Below are 17,876 nucleotides of genomic sequence, written 5' to 3' on the forward strand. Positions count from 1 at the left end.
GGGCCGAGATCATATTCTCGTTATTGGAATTTAGAGAGGATTGGTTGCTGCCAAAAACAGAGTCAAAAGTATCACTAGAACTTGGTTGAGTCAAAGGAAATATATGCTCATAAAAAATGACATCTCTTGAATGAAAAATTTGGTTAGTAGCTATATCAAGTAGAGTGTATGCTTTCATACCTGGGGGGTAGCCTATAAATATACAAGCACGAGATCTAGGAGTAAACTTGTTTCGTTTACTATCAAGAGTACATGCATAGGCAAGACAACCATAATTTCGAAGATGATCATAAGAGGGAATTTAAGCATATAAAAGTTCAAAAGATGATCTAAAATTTAAGAGTGCAGATGGCGTTCTATTGAGAAGATAGACAGCATTTGTAATAAAGTGATTCCAATATGATAGAGGTAATTTGGACTGTATAGCTAAAGCCTGAGCTACATTGAGTATATGTTGATGCTTGCGCTCAACAACAGAGTTTTGTTAAGGACGCTCAGCACAAGAATGATATAAATGAATGCCTTTTGTTGCATAAAAAGAACTAAGATTGAGTTCTTTAGCATTATCCGATCGTATGGCTTTTATGGGAAGAGAAAAATGAGTGAGAACATAAGTATAAAACTGTGGGATAATAGTTTGAACATCAGATTTGCATTTCAACATATAGACCCAAGTAAATCTAGTATGATCATCAACAATAGTGAGAAAATATTCATATCCTTCCAATGTTGGAATGGAGTAAGAACCCCAAATATCCATGTGTACTAAATCAAAAGCATTAGGAGCCATATTATTATGAGAGTCAAAAGGCAATTTATTTTGTTTAGCTAAATGACATACATGACAAGGGACATTATGATTTGAAGAAGCTGGAAAATGTAAAATTTTATTCAATTTGTTGGTAACTTTCATAGAAGGATGTCCTAATCGTGTATGCCAAGTATGGACATTATTACAAGAGTTCTTAGAATGTACAAAAGAACAAGAAGGTAAAAGAGTCTTGTCTTGTTGCAATAGGTACAAGTGTCCTATGCGCTTAGCAATCCCAAGCATCTTGTTCTGTGATGTGTCCTGTATTAGACAGTGAGTTTGAGAAAAAGAAAGAGTGTGATTGTGAGTGTATAACAAGGCAGGTACAGATATTAAGTTTAATTGAAAATCTGGGACATATAAGACATTATTCAGGGTCAGATTGTTGTTTATAATTAGAGTACCAAATTTACACACTTTTATTCTCAAACCATTCGGCAAAGTAAGATAAGAGGCTATTGTGAAGTTAGAAAAAAATGTAAAAAACTGGAAATTGCAACTAACATGGTGAGTAGCACCACTGTCAATAACCCAATAATCATGAGAAAGAGATACAAAGTTACCAGAAAAATTGGAGATCACAAGTTGTGTCTCGACCTTAGGAGTATGGGCTTGCTGAAGCTGAGTGCTGAGCATAGCAATTAAATTCTGTATAGCCGCTTGACTGCCCAGTTCAGGAGAAGATAAAGCAGAGGCAGTAGTTGGATGGACAACAGGCTTATTGTTGACATTTTTGGTGCCATATCCAGGGGGAAAACCATGGATGAAGTAGCATTTTTCTTTGAGGTGTCCCGGCTTTTGACAGTGAGAGCAAGTAGGCCTCATCTTCTTTGTTCTTGATGACGGAAGTGACGGTGGGTTGGAAGTAGAGGCAGCAATGAGATTGGTGGTAGCCGATGGCCTTATCTTCCTCTGTCTTTCTTCTCGCACAATGGTGGAAAAAACTTTAGAAATAGAGGGAAAATGATCAAGAAGAAGAACCTGAGATCGGACGGCATGGTAGGACTCATTCAATCCCGTAAGAAATTGCAAAACTTGCTCAAGATTTTGTAGCTCAAGACTATCAGTGGCAGCAGCACAAGTACATGGCGTTCTTGGTCGGAGTTCATTAATCTCATCCCAAATTGCTTTTAGTTTAGTGAAATAGGCGCTAACGGAATCATCTCCTTGATGAAGCGATATGAGGGATGTCCGAAGATCAAAGATGCAAGGCCCATTTCCTTGATTGAATCTTGTGTTTAATTCAGTCCACATTGCAGCAGCGGAATCAAGATAGATGATACTGCTCTTGATTTCTGGGGAAACTGAGTGAATAATCCAAGACATAACCATTTGATTACATCTGCTCTAGGGATCAAACAAATGGTGATCAGAAGAGGGTTGAGGAATGGTTCCAGTGAGGAAGCCAGTTTTGTTCTTCGCACCCACGGAGAGCTTGAAGTCACGAGCCCACTGTTGAAAATTGGTGTCCGTGAGAGGTGGAGAAGCTAAGATCAGACCTTGGTGGTCTCCAATGCCCATGAAGTAGGGATTGTTTGCATCTTCTTGAGCAGGTCGATCACGCAGAGGAGGGTCGGAAGCAGCCAAATTGGTCCTCTGTCCCGTAGTAGTCGGCGCCTGAGAGGGAGGCAGCATGTCAGAATCTATGGAGGAGGAAGGTTGCTCCTGTTGAGGTCTGTTTCTTGTTTGTACCATGGGAGAAGCGAAGGAGAAGGACGGGTTCAAGAATCGATTTGAGATCGATTTCTGGCTGATACCATATTAGGAAATATATTCAGAGAGAGAGAGAAATAATTTTTTGTATATTATTACAAAAGCTGATTGGAGTTCATATATATTCAGTAAGGGAAAAATGTTAGTATAACTAACCATAGTTAAGGATACCTATACACAAGGGTAAACTAATATCCTAATATTTCACTCAAATATCGGTTTCAAATATTTTTTTTTAATTTTGGTATTTTTTTCGAGATTTACAAGATTAGAATGTTAGAAAGAGTGAGAGAACAAGAAATGTTAGAGAGAGAAAGTTTGGATTGAGAGAAAAAATAAATATTTGAATATTAGATGTATTTTTATCTAAAAAATTGAAATTGTCATATATTTTTAGAAATAATTGTCTAATAAATATTATATACATAAGATGAAATTTCTCTAATCTATTGGCAGTGCCGATATGTATGTACTTTTATTTAAAATTAAAAATCACGAGAGTCGAGGCGTTTAATTGTCCAAGAGAGCAAGTTGCTTAGGGTAGGCAACATGGATAAAAATATAATTTTGTATATTATACCTCTCAAAAGCTGTCAAATATACTCTAGGATGGTGAACTAATAACATTGATGATTTTAATAAATTAATTTATTTTTTATTTTTACTCCGAATGCCTAAAATTGACGATATTTATATAAATAAAGGGTGTCCTAATTATTAAAAGAAGTAGACGATTACCTACCCCCATATCTATTTCATGCATCTCTAAATCTCCGACTTTAGAATTGGACTTCTCGCCTCTATAAATAATACTCCCTTATATAACACGATCGAATGCGATAAACCCAACCTTCTTTTGCTCTTCCAGTACGTCTCATTTCAGCTCCAAATTAACTCTTCCTAATTTCATATCTTCACAGAACCCGTTTCTGGAATCTGCTTCATCAAGACACTATTCTCTCCAAATACATATATATATATGGTACGTTTTATATATATATTTATATATACATGCTAATTTACTTTTAAATATCTCTATCGTTCTTTACTATATATTATATTGTATACAATTTTTCTTTATTTTTTTCTGTTCTTCTTCTTTGTTGATTCATCTCCGTAAAACTGGCTCTATGATAAATATCCCATATTTGACTCAGTCATGAAAAAGGGAAGTTTTTTGGCAGAAAAATCTGGTTTTTTCTAATATCTTAAGTACTTGTATATGCTATTCAACCTATATTTGTTATTTGTTAAAACAAAAACAAAAACTAAAACTAAAGACAGTTTTCAAGCTGGCTAGCTAGGTGTTGTCGTTCTTGAATTAAATTTTAAATTTTTGTATTTTTGTTTGTTAAAAGATTATTCTTGATATAAAATATTAGTGGTCAGATATCAGAAATGGGAAGGTCAGAATAAATTATTCGTTTAAATTAGTGGGAATATGATATATTATATTGTCTAAAAGTGGGCTTGGCTCACCTTTATTTATTTCTCTATGCTTTATTTTGTCTATTTCTTTAAGGCTAAGACAGCATAAGATTCGCTTATGGTGTACAAACATTAAATTTAGGTTCAAACGGCATGAGTTCTCGTAAATTTCGCTTCTACACAATTGAAAGCATTATTTTATATTTGATTATGATGTTTTACGCGTCAAAATATTGACCCTTTTTTTAAAAAAACAAGGAGACATTTTCAACTCTCTTCTTTTTATTTTGCTTTGGTGTTTATTTGTTTTGCTGAAAACGTTTTGAAGATAAGTTCAAGTTACAGTGTTTAACTTTCTTCCCATTGATGGAGAAGGCGTGAAAGTTAAAGCTTTATTCCCTCTGATCTGAGTGGAAATTATGATATATAAATATATATATTATCAGTAATTTTATATATACATATACTTTATACACAAAAAATATATCATATGTTTTTATAATTTTTAAGGTGGAATTATATACATATACATTTTTGGGCGGTTTAAAAATATATTGAGTAATTTTGTTTTATATAATATATAATTATGTCTGTAGTATATCTTACTAATATATATATATATGATAATTTTTTTTTTTTTTAAGGAGCTTCATTTCATTTTAAGTTCTATCAGTGGGGCTCTCAGTGTTTTTCGACCCGTGAACAGTTTTCAGCGCGAATTTTTTTATGACTGTATATATTGTAGCTATTTAGAGCTTCCTGCAAATTTTTAGAAAATTCCGAATAGTTTACAATACCGAAAATTAAGTTCAAACATGTTGTTTTCCACGCGCATAAAAAGAATTAGTCACGCGTTTGAACTTAGTTTTTCTGTACTGTAAATTATTCGGAATTTTCTGAAAATTTACAGGATGTTCTAAATAGCTACAATATACACGGTTATAAAAAAAAATCGCGCCGAAAACTGTTCACAGGTCAAGAACACTGAGAGCCCCACCGATAGGACTTAAAGTGAAGCCCCTATAAAAAGATTCCCCAATAATTGTAACATCACTTAGTGTCACACTAGTTTTTCTCGTTACAAATTATTTATTAGTGACTCATGTGGTTTGGTAGTTGTAATTCTATAAATAAATTCAAAAAACATATATATTTAAGGGTTTATATTTTTTTGGATCTTGTGTTTTTTCTCATTACTTGTTTGGACCCTGTGTTTTGACAAATTACTTTTTGGACCCTATATTTTGTAAAATGGTTAAAATAGAATCCTAAAGTCGATTTTGATCAATGTTTTTTCAACTAAAATCACAAATAATTTACCAAACTAACAATTCAGAACAAAAATAAAATTATTCTGCTTAAAACTGTATTGTTATATTCAATTTTTTCTTTATCAAAATTGAGTTTAGGGTTCTATTTTAACTATTTTACAAAACATAAGGTCCAAAAAGTAATTTATCAAAATACAGGGTCTAACACAGGTAATGAGACAAAAGACAGAGTCCAAAAAAATATAAACTCTATATTTATATTTAATGTGGTGTACGCCCCCCCCCCCCCCCCCCCAAATTAATATTATTCTCACAAAAAAACCTACCGAATTAATATCGACCTATACAAATGTGAATATAGCGTTTTTTTAGCTGAATGTTTGAATTAGGTGTTATGTGGCCATTTTATAGACCTCATAAATCGCTAAATAATGTTTCCCATTTTAAATTAATCCTCTCCTTTGTATCACCAAAAAAGAAAATGTTATCCTCTCAAAAAATTAATAAAAAAGGAAAAATGTTAAAGTTTTAATGAAAAGTGCAGTTAATATTTTGTTAATATTAAAGTAAAAAAAAACTGCTCCCTTATATTGGTTTAAATACGAAAGGAGTTATTGTTAGCGAACCTGTTTTATGTTTTTGGCTTTGTAATATATTACTATATTAAATTATTACTATTTTTAAAAATTAATATTTTTCTTTCTATTTACTTATTTTTTAAACCGAAACTTATATGATTGGCCCGTGATATACATTATTTCCTTTTTTCTTTTACAACTGCTAAAATTGAGAGGAAAAAATAAGACAAAAACATAGATGAGTGTAACCTTCTTGTGGTAGGTACATTTTTTGTATATATATATATATATATATAAAATAATATATTTTTTATTTTGAAAATCATTATTTCATTTATTTTGTTGTAAAGGAAAATTGTTATTCTTATTGTTCGGTTAAACATACTTTTTACCGTATAGGTATATCAATTTTTTTTAGACAAGTCTACTTACACATAATTAATTTTTACACAAGATATAATTATATTAACAAAAGAAATTCCTATTTTTTCATGATTTAATTTTAAAACAATTTAATCTATATTTCAAATTTTGTTGAAAAAAAAAATTGGAGTTGCAAGGTTGTTTTTCGGTATTAATGGAGTTATGTAAAAGATGATGATGGAGTAAAATGACATGTAAAACAATGTTGATGCAGGGGACAGAGAGTACTAAGGTTGTTCTAACAAAGCCTTTATCAATAGAATCTGTTGATTCTCATGATGAATACAAGGCTCCCAATATGCTTCAACGAGCTCTTAGTCTATTAAAAAATGTACGGCCAGGATCCGATTTAACCCGATTGCAGGCAAGTTTTAAAATCATTAATATTGATTTGTTTTGCCAAAATTTAGAAGGATAAATTCAAAAAACTTTTAAATTTACAAATATATAAATAATAATTTGGTATTTTTGGAAAATAGTGACTAAATGTTGGGTTTTTACAATTTTTTTGTTACCATGTTAGCGACAAATTAATTTAATTTATTGATATTTGGCAATTTGATTACTCCAAGTTACCTAATTTTCTGAATAGTTACCCAAAGTTTTCTTTCATTATCTAGATATTTTTAGAATTTGATTCTTTTTTATGACCACTAAATCTCTTATTCATTCTTGAAAAGTATCAAAAGTTTTAAATACATTTAAAATTATTATCACTTTGTAAGGATTTAAATTTGTTATCTAATAATTGTCTTAATTAGTGTCTAATCGATTAGATTAAGACACATGTTTAACTGAAAGATAATTTGTTTTACTACAAATTTAAATTTTTTATAAAAAAAAATTCTTATTCATCATATTTGTATAACTCTAGTTTTTTCTATAAATTTTACGAGTTTTCTGTTTTTTCTTAATAGATGGATAGAATAATACTAAGACCACAAAAGTTATATACACAATAATATATAATTAATTTTAATCTTGAAAATATTAATTACACATAACTGTTTATAATTATTTTGTATATCCTTAACATTTACTATTTTGGTTAAGATTTCAAAAGCTAGTAACTGTCCACGTACGCAAGTGCATATCCTTAACATTACGTGTTATGTGGCCATTTTGTATTAGAAAAAATGACATTCAAGATCTACATGCCAAGTGTATTGTACTGCAATGCAAGTACATCCAATTCCAAACCAACTTATATTTTGAATACATATTTATTATTAGGCTCTCATTTTCATTTTAGTAGGACCAATCTTTCTTTTTCATAATTTTCTAGAACAAAAGAATAAAAACTATATGATTTTATTTTGAAAAAATTGATGTGGTTGAAAAACTGTTGCTTTTATATACATTTAAATAAAAAATTAATGCCTTTTTTTAAAAAAAAAATGTCACTTACCAATACTTCTTTATTTCATTCTTATCACATACTTTTTAAGTCATAAAATGTTTTGGTCAAGCAAGAAAATAATCGAGCAAAAAATGTAAAGATAAGCCTCCCTAACGTTATATTTTGGTAAAAACGAAAGAGAATAGGAAAAATAGAAAGAACATAAACTTTTTTTTTATATGGTTTGGTATCAAATTTCCCAAGAGAGAGAAAGAGAAAGTGTCTCCGAATAACATACCATGCTCCTTTAAAATTTGAATTGATGTGAGCATTTACACCTAATACTTTTTTCACAATATTAAGTTTTTTATTTGAGTTCTAATTATTAAGTTACATGTGTTATATTTATATTAAATTTTATTAGGGTAATTATATTTATGTTGGTAAGTTGTTTAAATTAATTGTAATGTTATTAGTACTATACATGTTCTATATATTCTAAAATTAATGTATATTAAAATGAGATGTTGAACAACATATCCACATTTCAAGAACTTTCAAAAGAAAAAAACCCTAATTAATAAAACCCTCTGATTTTGAGAATTACACATGACTAGTATTCAATGTAGAACAGCAAAAAAAACCCTCTGATTTTGAGAATTACACATTACTAGTTACATATTGCATTTTAAAACATAGGCCCTAATTAATAAACGTTGTGAATTTTATTTTATAGTTTGTTACCTTTTTGTTTGAAAGTCAAATATCTACTAAAGATTAAACAAAGTTTGGTACATGCTATAGTTGTTAACTTACTTCAATGCCTTTTGAAAATCAATCCCACAAAATCTTTTATATAAATTTGATCATTTTTATTCTCTAATTTTCTTATAAGACTTTAGTATTTTATTGGGCTAATTATATTGAATCATATAAGAATATTATCGCTTATTCTGAATATATAAATATCAATATTCAATTGTTAATATAATATATATATATATATATTTACTAGATACAATTAACAATGGACGTTTGTTTAGTTTTATTTATAAAATTTATTAATTATTTTTATTAAGTTCGTATCACTATTGTCATATAAATTTCAAATAAATAAACAATATTATATATAAAAGAATGATATAAACATATTAAAAGAAAAATTAAACCAAAGCATTATTTATGATTTTTAAATATATATATAATATGATAACTTTTTTTTTTAAATATAAATGATAATTTTTTAATAAAAATTAAGATTATGTATTATATATTATTGTTGTAATGATATTTTATAATATTTACATTTTTATTAATATAAGTATTAAACATCTAGTATTATATTAAATATTATTATAATAATAATATTTGAATTCATATTAATATAAATAGCAAAAAATTAGGATTATATATTATTATTATTATTATTATTATAATATTTTATAACATTTGAATTTATGTTAATATAATTATTAAATATCTAGTCTTGTATTATATATTATTATAATAATGATATTTTATAACATTTCAATTTTAATTTAAATTTGAATTTATATTAATATAATTATTAAATATATAGCCTTATATAAAATATTATTATAATATTTAAATTTATATTAATATAATTAATTAGTTTTAAAACTATATTTCATTAAATATTTAGAATATTCAGTTAAAGTTAACAAAAAAAAATTGTTAAAACCAAGAATTTTCATTATCTACGCACTTTTTTATATAGAAGATATATATATATATATTTATATGGTTGACTATAATTAATCAGCCCAATGAAACACTAAAATGTAATAAAACAAAAAAAAATTGTATTGTAAGGGCAACCTATGTTGGGAAAGCATTAATTGATCTAATTTTAGATGTTTGGTTAAATTTAAAACAATTTTAGTAACATTGTATGCATGATTTTCTTTGATGTCCTTACAGTTGCCACCCATGTTCAACATTCCAAAATCTCATTTACAGTGTTATGGTGAGTCTGTGTATTGTGTTAGTGATGATTTGTTGGGCAAGTGCAACATTGGAGGGAGCCCAATAGAGAGATTCAAAGCAGTTCTTGCATGGAACATCTCTACTCTGCGTCCTTTACTCTTTGGAGTTGCACCTTATAACCCTATTCTTGGAGAGACCCATCACGTATCTAGGGGAACTCTTAATGTTCTTCTTGAGCAGGTAATTCTTAATTTGTTATATAAATATATGTCGGGAAATTCTATTGCACGCACATCAAAAAGAGCCCTATTGGTGAGATTTTTGTGTATTCCCGACTCGTGAATAGTTTTTTGTGTGATTTTTTTTATGAACGTGTATTTTGTAATTATTTAGAGCATTTACAAATTTTTAGAAAATTCAAAATAATTTACTGTGCCGAAAACTAAGTTCAAATATGTTGTTGTCCATTCGCATAAAAAAATTAGTCATGCGTGCAATAACCTGTTTTGAACCTATTTTTCGTAACTGTAATTTATTTGGAATTTTCTAAAAATTTGCAAGATCCTTTAAATAACTATAATATATACGGTCATAAAAAAAAAATCGCGCCGAAAATTATTCACAGGTCAGGAATGCTATTTTTGAAGCCCTACAATAGAATCTCCCTAAAAGTATGAACTAGACACGTGGCCCATTTCAATTGTTCGACAGCTTATAAAAGTTGTCGAGCTGTTAGCTTTTACGGGTTGTAAACCAATTAGAATGGCTACAACAGAATAGAATAGCAACTTAAATAAGTTGTCGTGTATGAAAAGTAGTCCAAAAGTTAAAAATATTTATACATAGGAAAATATGCTATAGAGACTTCAAAAAGAGCCTCGTGAGCGTGACTCTTCTGTATTCTACATATGTAAATAATTTTTTGCACGATTTTTTATTATAATTGTGTATATTGTAGGTCTTTAGAGTATTCTGCAAATTTTCAGAAAATTTAGAATAATTTACAGCGCCAAAAATTAGGTTCAAAACAAGTTGTTGTACGTGTGATTAACTTTTTTATGCGTGTAGAAAACAACATGTTTGTATCTAGTTTTCAGTACTATCAATTATTCAAAATTTTCTAAAATTTTGCAGGATTGACTAAATATATACAATATACACAGTCATAAAAAAATTGTGCCAAAAACTATTAACGAGTCATGAACACAAAAAAATTCTACCAGTAGGACTCTTTTTGAAGCAATCCCCATAATTTTATACATATTCATAACTATATTAATTTGACATACTCAGATTTCACATCATCCACCTGTAACTGCACTCCATGCAATGGATGGGAAAGAAAATGTTGAGCTCCTGTGGTGTCAACATCCAGTTCCCAGATTCTATGGTACGTATATGCCTTCTTCAATGAACTAAAATGATGAGTATAATGCAACAAAATCGGCCCATGAACACAAGTTTTCCTAACATGGGCCTCTTGGGCTTAGTTCCAAAATATGGAGTCAGTTGTCTTCGCTCTATGATTTGGTTTTTTTTATCATTATTATCATTGAAATGATTTGGCTAATTAACTTTGGAAGGGACTCCATTAATAATAGCTTACTTTCATTCATTACCACTCATATAAAATGCTACCTAATATATATACATAAGTGGAGAAAACGAAATTTTTTTTTAGTTTTAATGGTATTTTATTTTTTTTCGGTTAGCTTTAACAGAATATTTTTATATTTAACAGAATATTAATATATTTAATGGTAGATTGTAAACATAGATTAAAATTAGATAAAATTAAATAAATATATAATTAAACAAATTAAAATAAGATATTTTACCAAGATAATTATTTAAAAATAATAAAACCTCATATTTTATAACTTAATAAAATTTAATTAATTAGCGACAAACTTAAATTTAAAATTCACGTATAATATTCTCATGTTGTCACGACCAAATTCAAAAACTGGAACAAACATAAACTTAAACAAAAAAATAAATGAATTAAAATAGAATATTTTAAAGATATTTTTGATAATTTAAATAATTAAATCATGTTTATTTAAAAATAATAAAGGCATACATATCATTTTTTTAATCTTATAAATTTGTGTGATAGTTTATTTTTTATGAAGTGATTTGAGCTTTTTTTCTTCATCAAATTCACCAAAGGACATTGTGAGATACATTATATAGAAACTAAAAATAATTGATGCATGTATATTACTGTCTACACTATGACTTATTCTATTATTATTTTATTTCTATTATTAAATTCTTTTAAAATATTATTGTATTTTATATATATATGTCATTTAGCCATGTAAATATATATATGTTAACGTTGTGTCTAGATGTCATATATCTAAAGATTATTGATACAAATGTTTATATATACTATAGAACTATAATTCATTCTATTATATATATACATATATATATATATATATTAAAAACAGTGAACCAAATTTTTATTAAAATTATAGACATTGTTTACAACTTTAAAACTAAGTAGGTGTGCAATGCACGTTACTTCTACCTATATATATATATATATATATATATACTAGATATAAGTAGCATGCAATGCACGTTAGCTTGGTTTTATTTATAGAATTTATTAATTATATTTATTAAATTTATATCATTATCATATAAATTTCAAATAAATAAATAATATTATATATAAACGAATGAAATAAAAAATTAAACCAAAACACTATTTATGATTTTTTTAAATATATGTATAATATAATAACCTTTTTAAACATAAATAATAAATTTTTAATAAAAATTAAGATTATGTATTATATATTATTATTATTATAATGATATTTTATAATATTTAAATTTATATTGATATAAGTATTAAATATCAAGTCTTGTATTAAATATTATTATAATAACAATTGTTACACCCAGATTTCGAGCATGAGGTTGTGATCCCGAAATCTAGGATCGTGAGGTGTAAGCTCGAAATATGCACGGTCGTCATATGATCATTTAGTCGGACCTCTTTGTAGTAAATAACGACCTCGAAAACCCGAGAATATAAAGCCTCGAACATGTTTTGAGCTCGCATATAACCATGGTTTGACGCATGTATTCCCCTGATACATGTCTTACCTTCGAGTGGAATGATTCGAGCTCGGGAAGGGTAGGATCGAATGAGGTGGCTTCGGCAGGGGTTGCTTGTTCCGAATTGATTCACAGAATATCTTCCCGAGATATGTGAGAATGAATTCTGCAACCTTCTCTATAAATAGAGAAGGAAGCATCATTTGGAGAGGATCAATTTCTGATATCTAGAGAGAAAACTTTGGGCAACTATTCTCTGAAAAGTTTCCAAAAAACTCGCAAGTTCTACTAACATAGACTCGTGGGCTAGGCAGATTTAACTGCTGAACCATGTAAAAAACCTTTTGTGTTCATCTTTGTTCAATTCCTCCAATATTTTCTTGTTTAGTTACTCTCCTATTTATGTTGACGAAAAACGGCGTCAACAGTTTGGTGCTTTCATTGAGAGCCATTAAACAGTACATACGTGAATCTGTTTAGTCAGGAAGCCTCTCGAATTAGCAATGGCTGCAAATGATCCCAATATTCATGAGGAGGAAATTTTAGATGAAGCTGAGTACCCCCGACGCCCTGGAAATCAGCCTATGGTGAATTCTGATCCTGATGAGAGGAGTGGTTCATTCGACTCTCGGGGACCACCTGCGCCCAGGGACGACGAGGATATGTACTACAATCCTGAAATATATGTCCCAGTAGTAGAACTCGAAAATCGTCAACTGCGTAAGCAGTTGGCAGAAGCTAAGAAATGCAACGATGAGCTAGCCAGACTAGCTACTAAGGCGCAGGCGGCTCAGGCCCCACCTTCGCAAGATGCCCAGGCTCCGCCTCCGCGGGACGCTCACGTCCCACCACGCAGGCCTCGGAGACAGCCGCGTAAAAACACAGCCACCAGGAGAGCGGAGCAACCTCTGCCACTAGCGGAGCAGCCTGTCCCATTGAGACCCCGGAGGGGTAACCGGGCTGAAGGTCCTGCCAACCCAACTGCGGAGGCACCAGCCAGAGTAGGGAATAATCAAGCCCCCTCGAAGGCTCAGACCCGAAATCCTGGTACCGCGCAAAGTGTTGCAGAACCTGATCAAGCAAATCCAGGGCCTTCTAGGGCCCATAATGGAAGACAGCTGCCTTCTCCGATAAGGCATCCACCGTCGCCAATATGGCATCCCTCGCCAATTTGGAGAGATGCGCAACCAGCCCATCGCAGCGGGGAAAGGCAAGCTGGGCAAAGGCATGAGAATAGGGAAACTGCTATGGAGTATAGGGGTCCTCATCCCGCAAGAAGCCAAATGTCTCGATCTCAAACTATTAAGACAAGGTGACCAGCAAGAAACTCATCTGGTAATAATCGTGCAATGAGCCATGTTAGTGAAGGCTCAGCTGACACCAGGTCTATGAGTATATACAACCAGGAGCCCAGGAACACTGGAAAGCGAGGAGATCACCCAGATTTATGGGAACATCTAAACCACAATCGGGGGCGTGATAATCCCCCGAATCCAGATTTGAGAGATCATCTCAACGGGCGCAAGCACCCCGCGCGGAGACGTGGAACTGGAGTTGTAATCAATGATAACCAGTTCCCGCTAATTCAAGCCAGACCCCCCATAGATCCAGTCCAAGAAAGGATTGAGCAGTTGGAAAGAGCATTCAGGCTCTTACAGAATGAACGTGGCCAGGAACGGGATGAAGAGTTCGATGAGGAACTCGAGCCCTTTGCCCCTCATATCTTTAGCACCCCGTTTCCTCAAGTATTCAGAATTCCTCATGTCCCTCCATTTGATGGAAATTCGAATCCATACAGTCATTTAAGTACCTTCAACACAATCATGCGAGCCAGTAACGTGGGCTATGAGCTCAAATGCATGCTTTTCCCGGCCTCTCTCACGGGACCAGCAAAAAACTGGTTTGAAAAATATAATAGACATTCGATTGCTTCTTGGGATCAACTATCAAGAGATTTCAAGAAACAATTCAAGGCCATGGTCGACATTAGATCCGAGGCATCTGCCTTGACCAATGTCCAACAACAGCCAAATGAGTCACTAAAAGGTTATCTCACAAGGTTTAATTTGGAAGTCGCTCGAGCTTGTGACGTCGATGACAGTGGCCATTTAATGGCTGTTCGAGCCGGAGTAATGCCTGGAAGCCCTCTCCGGGAAGATTTACAGAGGAAGCCTGTTAGGTCCTTAATCGAGTTCAATCGACGAGCTTAGAGGTTTGTTAATGTAGAAGAGGTGAGGACAGCATTGAATATGACTTCTCAGCCCATAACTACAACAACAAACACAAACTCTGCCTCGACCTCGGCGGATCCTACGACCTCAAAACCCCCCAGGGACAACCCTTCTAAAAGAAAGAAGAATGAAGGGAATAATCCCGAGGCAGATGGGGGAAAGAAGAAGAAAGGGGAAAGATACTTCTCTGTATACAGAGTGTATACTGAGCTCAATGAGTCTCGGGAGAATATCTACCTGGCTAATGAAAACCAAGTCCCTTTCAGACGACCTGACCCCATGAGAAACCAAAAGGTGAAAAGAGACTCCAACAAGTACTGCAGATTCCACAGAGATATCAGACATACAACCGATGAATGCAGGCAATTAAAGGATGAGATCGAAGGCTTGATCTTGAGAAAATATTTCAGGCAATATGTAAGAAATCAGAACCCCAATCAGACTTCCACGAGCCAGATGGCAGCAGCTGCGCCGCCTGCCCAGAACAGCAATTCCCGAGCAAGGGAAGATGAACGATCCCCTCCGATTGATGGAGAAGATGTCATAACCATCTTGGGGGGACCCCATATTGTAGGAGCGGGCAAGAATGCCCAGAAAAGATACGTGAATGAGCTGAAAACTGGTGATGGGTCTCCCTACAAACTCGAACCCAGAGCTCCGAAACAAAAAAGGGTTGAATCTCAACCCATCACTTTTACTGAGGATGATGCGTCTCATGTACAGTTCCCTCATAATGACCCGCTGATCATCACCCTTTAGCTCGTGAACAAGAGGGTGCACTGAGTCCTAATTGATAATGGGAGCTCGGTGAATATCCTCTACAAAGCCACTTTAGAAAAGATGGGACTCGCACTTCGCGACCTAAAGGCCTGTGCAATGACGTTGTACGACTTTTCAAGAGAATGGATTGCATGTATGAGATCCATCAAACTCCCCGTAACCTTGGGAGACTTCTCAGTCTCGATAACCAAGATGATGGAGTTCGTGGTGGTGGATCTCCCATCGGCCTACAACGTGCTGCTCGGGAGACCCGCCCTAGTAGGGCTGGGGGCAATTTCGTCTGTGAGGCATCTGTCCATCAAGTTCCCGACTTCTAGTGGCATCGGGACTCCGAAAGGGGACCAACTTTCAGGGACAGAGTGCTATAACATTTCCATTAGAGGGCAAAAGGCAAACAAGTGCACAAGCACTTGTTGTAATTCAGAATAAGGATGGGAGGATCTTCGAAATAGACGAAGAAATTGACTCTAGAGTAGAAGAGAGGGCTGACCTCGAGCCGCTAGAAGAGATCAAAGAGGTCAAGATCGAAGAAGTTGATCCCCCAAAAACTGTGAAGGTGGGGAAAAACCTTTCGGAAGAAACAAAGTAGCAATTAATTTGCTTCTTGAGGAAGAACCAAGATGTTTTCACATGGTCGCATTCGGACATGGTAGGGATAAGTCCGAATGTGATAAGCCATGCACTTAATATTGATAAAAGCTTCCCCCCGAAGCAGCAAAAATGAAGACTCATGGACGATGATAGGAAGAAAGTCCTGAAGGAAGAGGTCGACAGGTTAAAGGCGAATAAATTTATACGAGACGCCTTCTACCCGGATTAGGTCGCTAACCCAGAGTTGGTTCCAAAACCTAACGGAACATGGAAAACTTGTATCGACTACTCCGACCTCAATAAGGCATGCCCTAAGGACTGCTTTCTCCTACCTCGGATCGACCAGCTCATAGATGCCACAGCCGGGCACAGACTTATGTCATTCATGGATGGTTATTCTGGATATAACCAGACTGCCATGCATGCCCCAGACCAAGAGCATACGAGTTTTGTAACCGATAAAGGGTTGTACTATTATAATGCCATGCCTTTTGGACTTGAAAATGCTAGAACGACGTACCAAAGGCTCGTAAACATGATGTTCTCCGAACAGATAGGCAATAACATGGAAGTGTATGTTGATGATATGTTTGTCAAATCTAAACATAACAATAACCATGTGGACGACCTCAAAGAATGCTTCGCCGTTCTACGAAAGTACAACATGAAACTCAACCCCCAGAAATGCTCCTTTGGAGTATCGTCGAGGAAGTTTCTTGGCTTCATAGTGAACGCGCGAGGAATAGAGGTTAATCCTGACAAGATCCAGGCGTTAATTGACATGCCCTCACCTCGAAAGCATAAAGATGTCCAGAGCTTAACTGGACGGATGGGGCCATTAAGTAGATTTATCTCTAAATCTACAGACCGATGTCTCCCATTTTTCAATCTTTTGAGAGGAGGCAAAAAATTCGAGTGGACAGAGGAATGTGAGCTTGCATTTTAGGAGCTAAAGAAACACCTTGCGGAACCTCCCATCTTATCGAAGCCTATCACAGGAGAAATCTTGTACCTATATATCGCTACAACCAAGCACGCCATCAGCGCCGTGCTCATCTGAGAAGATTAGAAGGTACAAAAATCAGTGTACTATGTCAGCAAAAGGTTACTGGGGGTAGAATCAAGATACTCGTTAATGGAGAAGTTGGCTCTTAGCCTAATTCACTCATCTCGAAAGCTCCGACCTTACTTCTAAGCACACCCCATCCATGTGCTAATTGACCAACCACTACGACAAGTCTTGTCAAAGCCAGAAGCCTCAGGCCGATTATTAAAATGGATTGTTGAGCTCGGACAATTTGAGATCACTTATCATCCCAGAACGACCATAAAAGGGCAGGCCCTGGCAGACTTCATTGTGGAATGTACAGGAGTATCTGACGACGAAGTTATAATCCCAGCACGCGAGCTGTGGAAACTTTATGTCGATGGATCTTCCAATGAAAATGGATCGGGGGCAGGAATCATATTGATCACTCCAACTGGAAGTCGATTTCACTCTGCCTTGAGGTTTAGCTTCGAAGCATCTAACAATGAGGCTGAATACGAAGCTCTATTGGCAGGACTTCGAATAGCCAAGGAACTCAGGGTTAAAGCGATACATTGCTACAGTGACTCGCAGTTGGTGGTCAACCAGATCTTAGGGGAATACCAGGTTCGCAGGACAAAGATGGCCACATATTTAGA

At 33.5% G+C, this 17,876-nt stretch overlaps 1 protein-coding gene across 2 annotated transcripts in view; it reads left to right on the forward strand.

Annotated features, from left to right (window-relative positions):
- Window positions 1–3,273: 3,273 nt before the first annotated feature.
- The window catches only part of LOC133782202 (oxysterol-binding protein-related protein 4C-like), a 28,079-nt gene continuing 13,476 nt past the window's right edge, over window positions 3,274–17,876 (forward strand). The window contains exons 1-4 of one of the 2 annotated variants that reach the window (XM_062221422.1): window positions 3,274–3,506; window positions 6,439–6,588; window positions 9,505–9,750; window positions 10,804–10,900. In XM_062221422.1, coding sequence (XP_062077406.1) covers window positions 3,504–3,506; window positions 6,439–6,588; window positions 9,505–9,750; window positions 10,804–10,900 — 496 coding nt within the window. In that variant the 5' untranslated portion in view covers window positions 3,274–3,503. The remainder of the gene's footprint in view (window positions 3,507–6,438; window positions 6,589–9,504; window positions 9,751–10,803; window positions 10,901–17,876) is intronic. The other variant, XM_062221423.1, reaches the window with a different exon arrangement.

The sequence above is a fragment of the Humulus lupulus genome, chromosome 6, assembly GCF_963169125.1.
Source record: "Humulus lupulus chromosome 6, drHumLupu1.1, whole genome shotgun sequence".
Classification (NCBI taxonomy): Eukaryota; Viridiplantae; Streptophyta; class Magnoliopsida; order Rosales; family Cannabaceae; genus Humulus; species Humulus lupulus.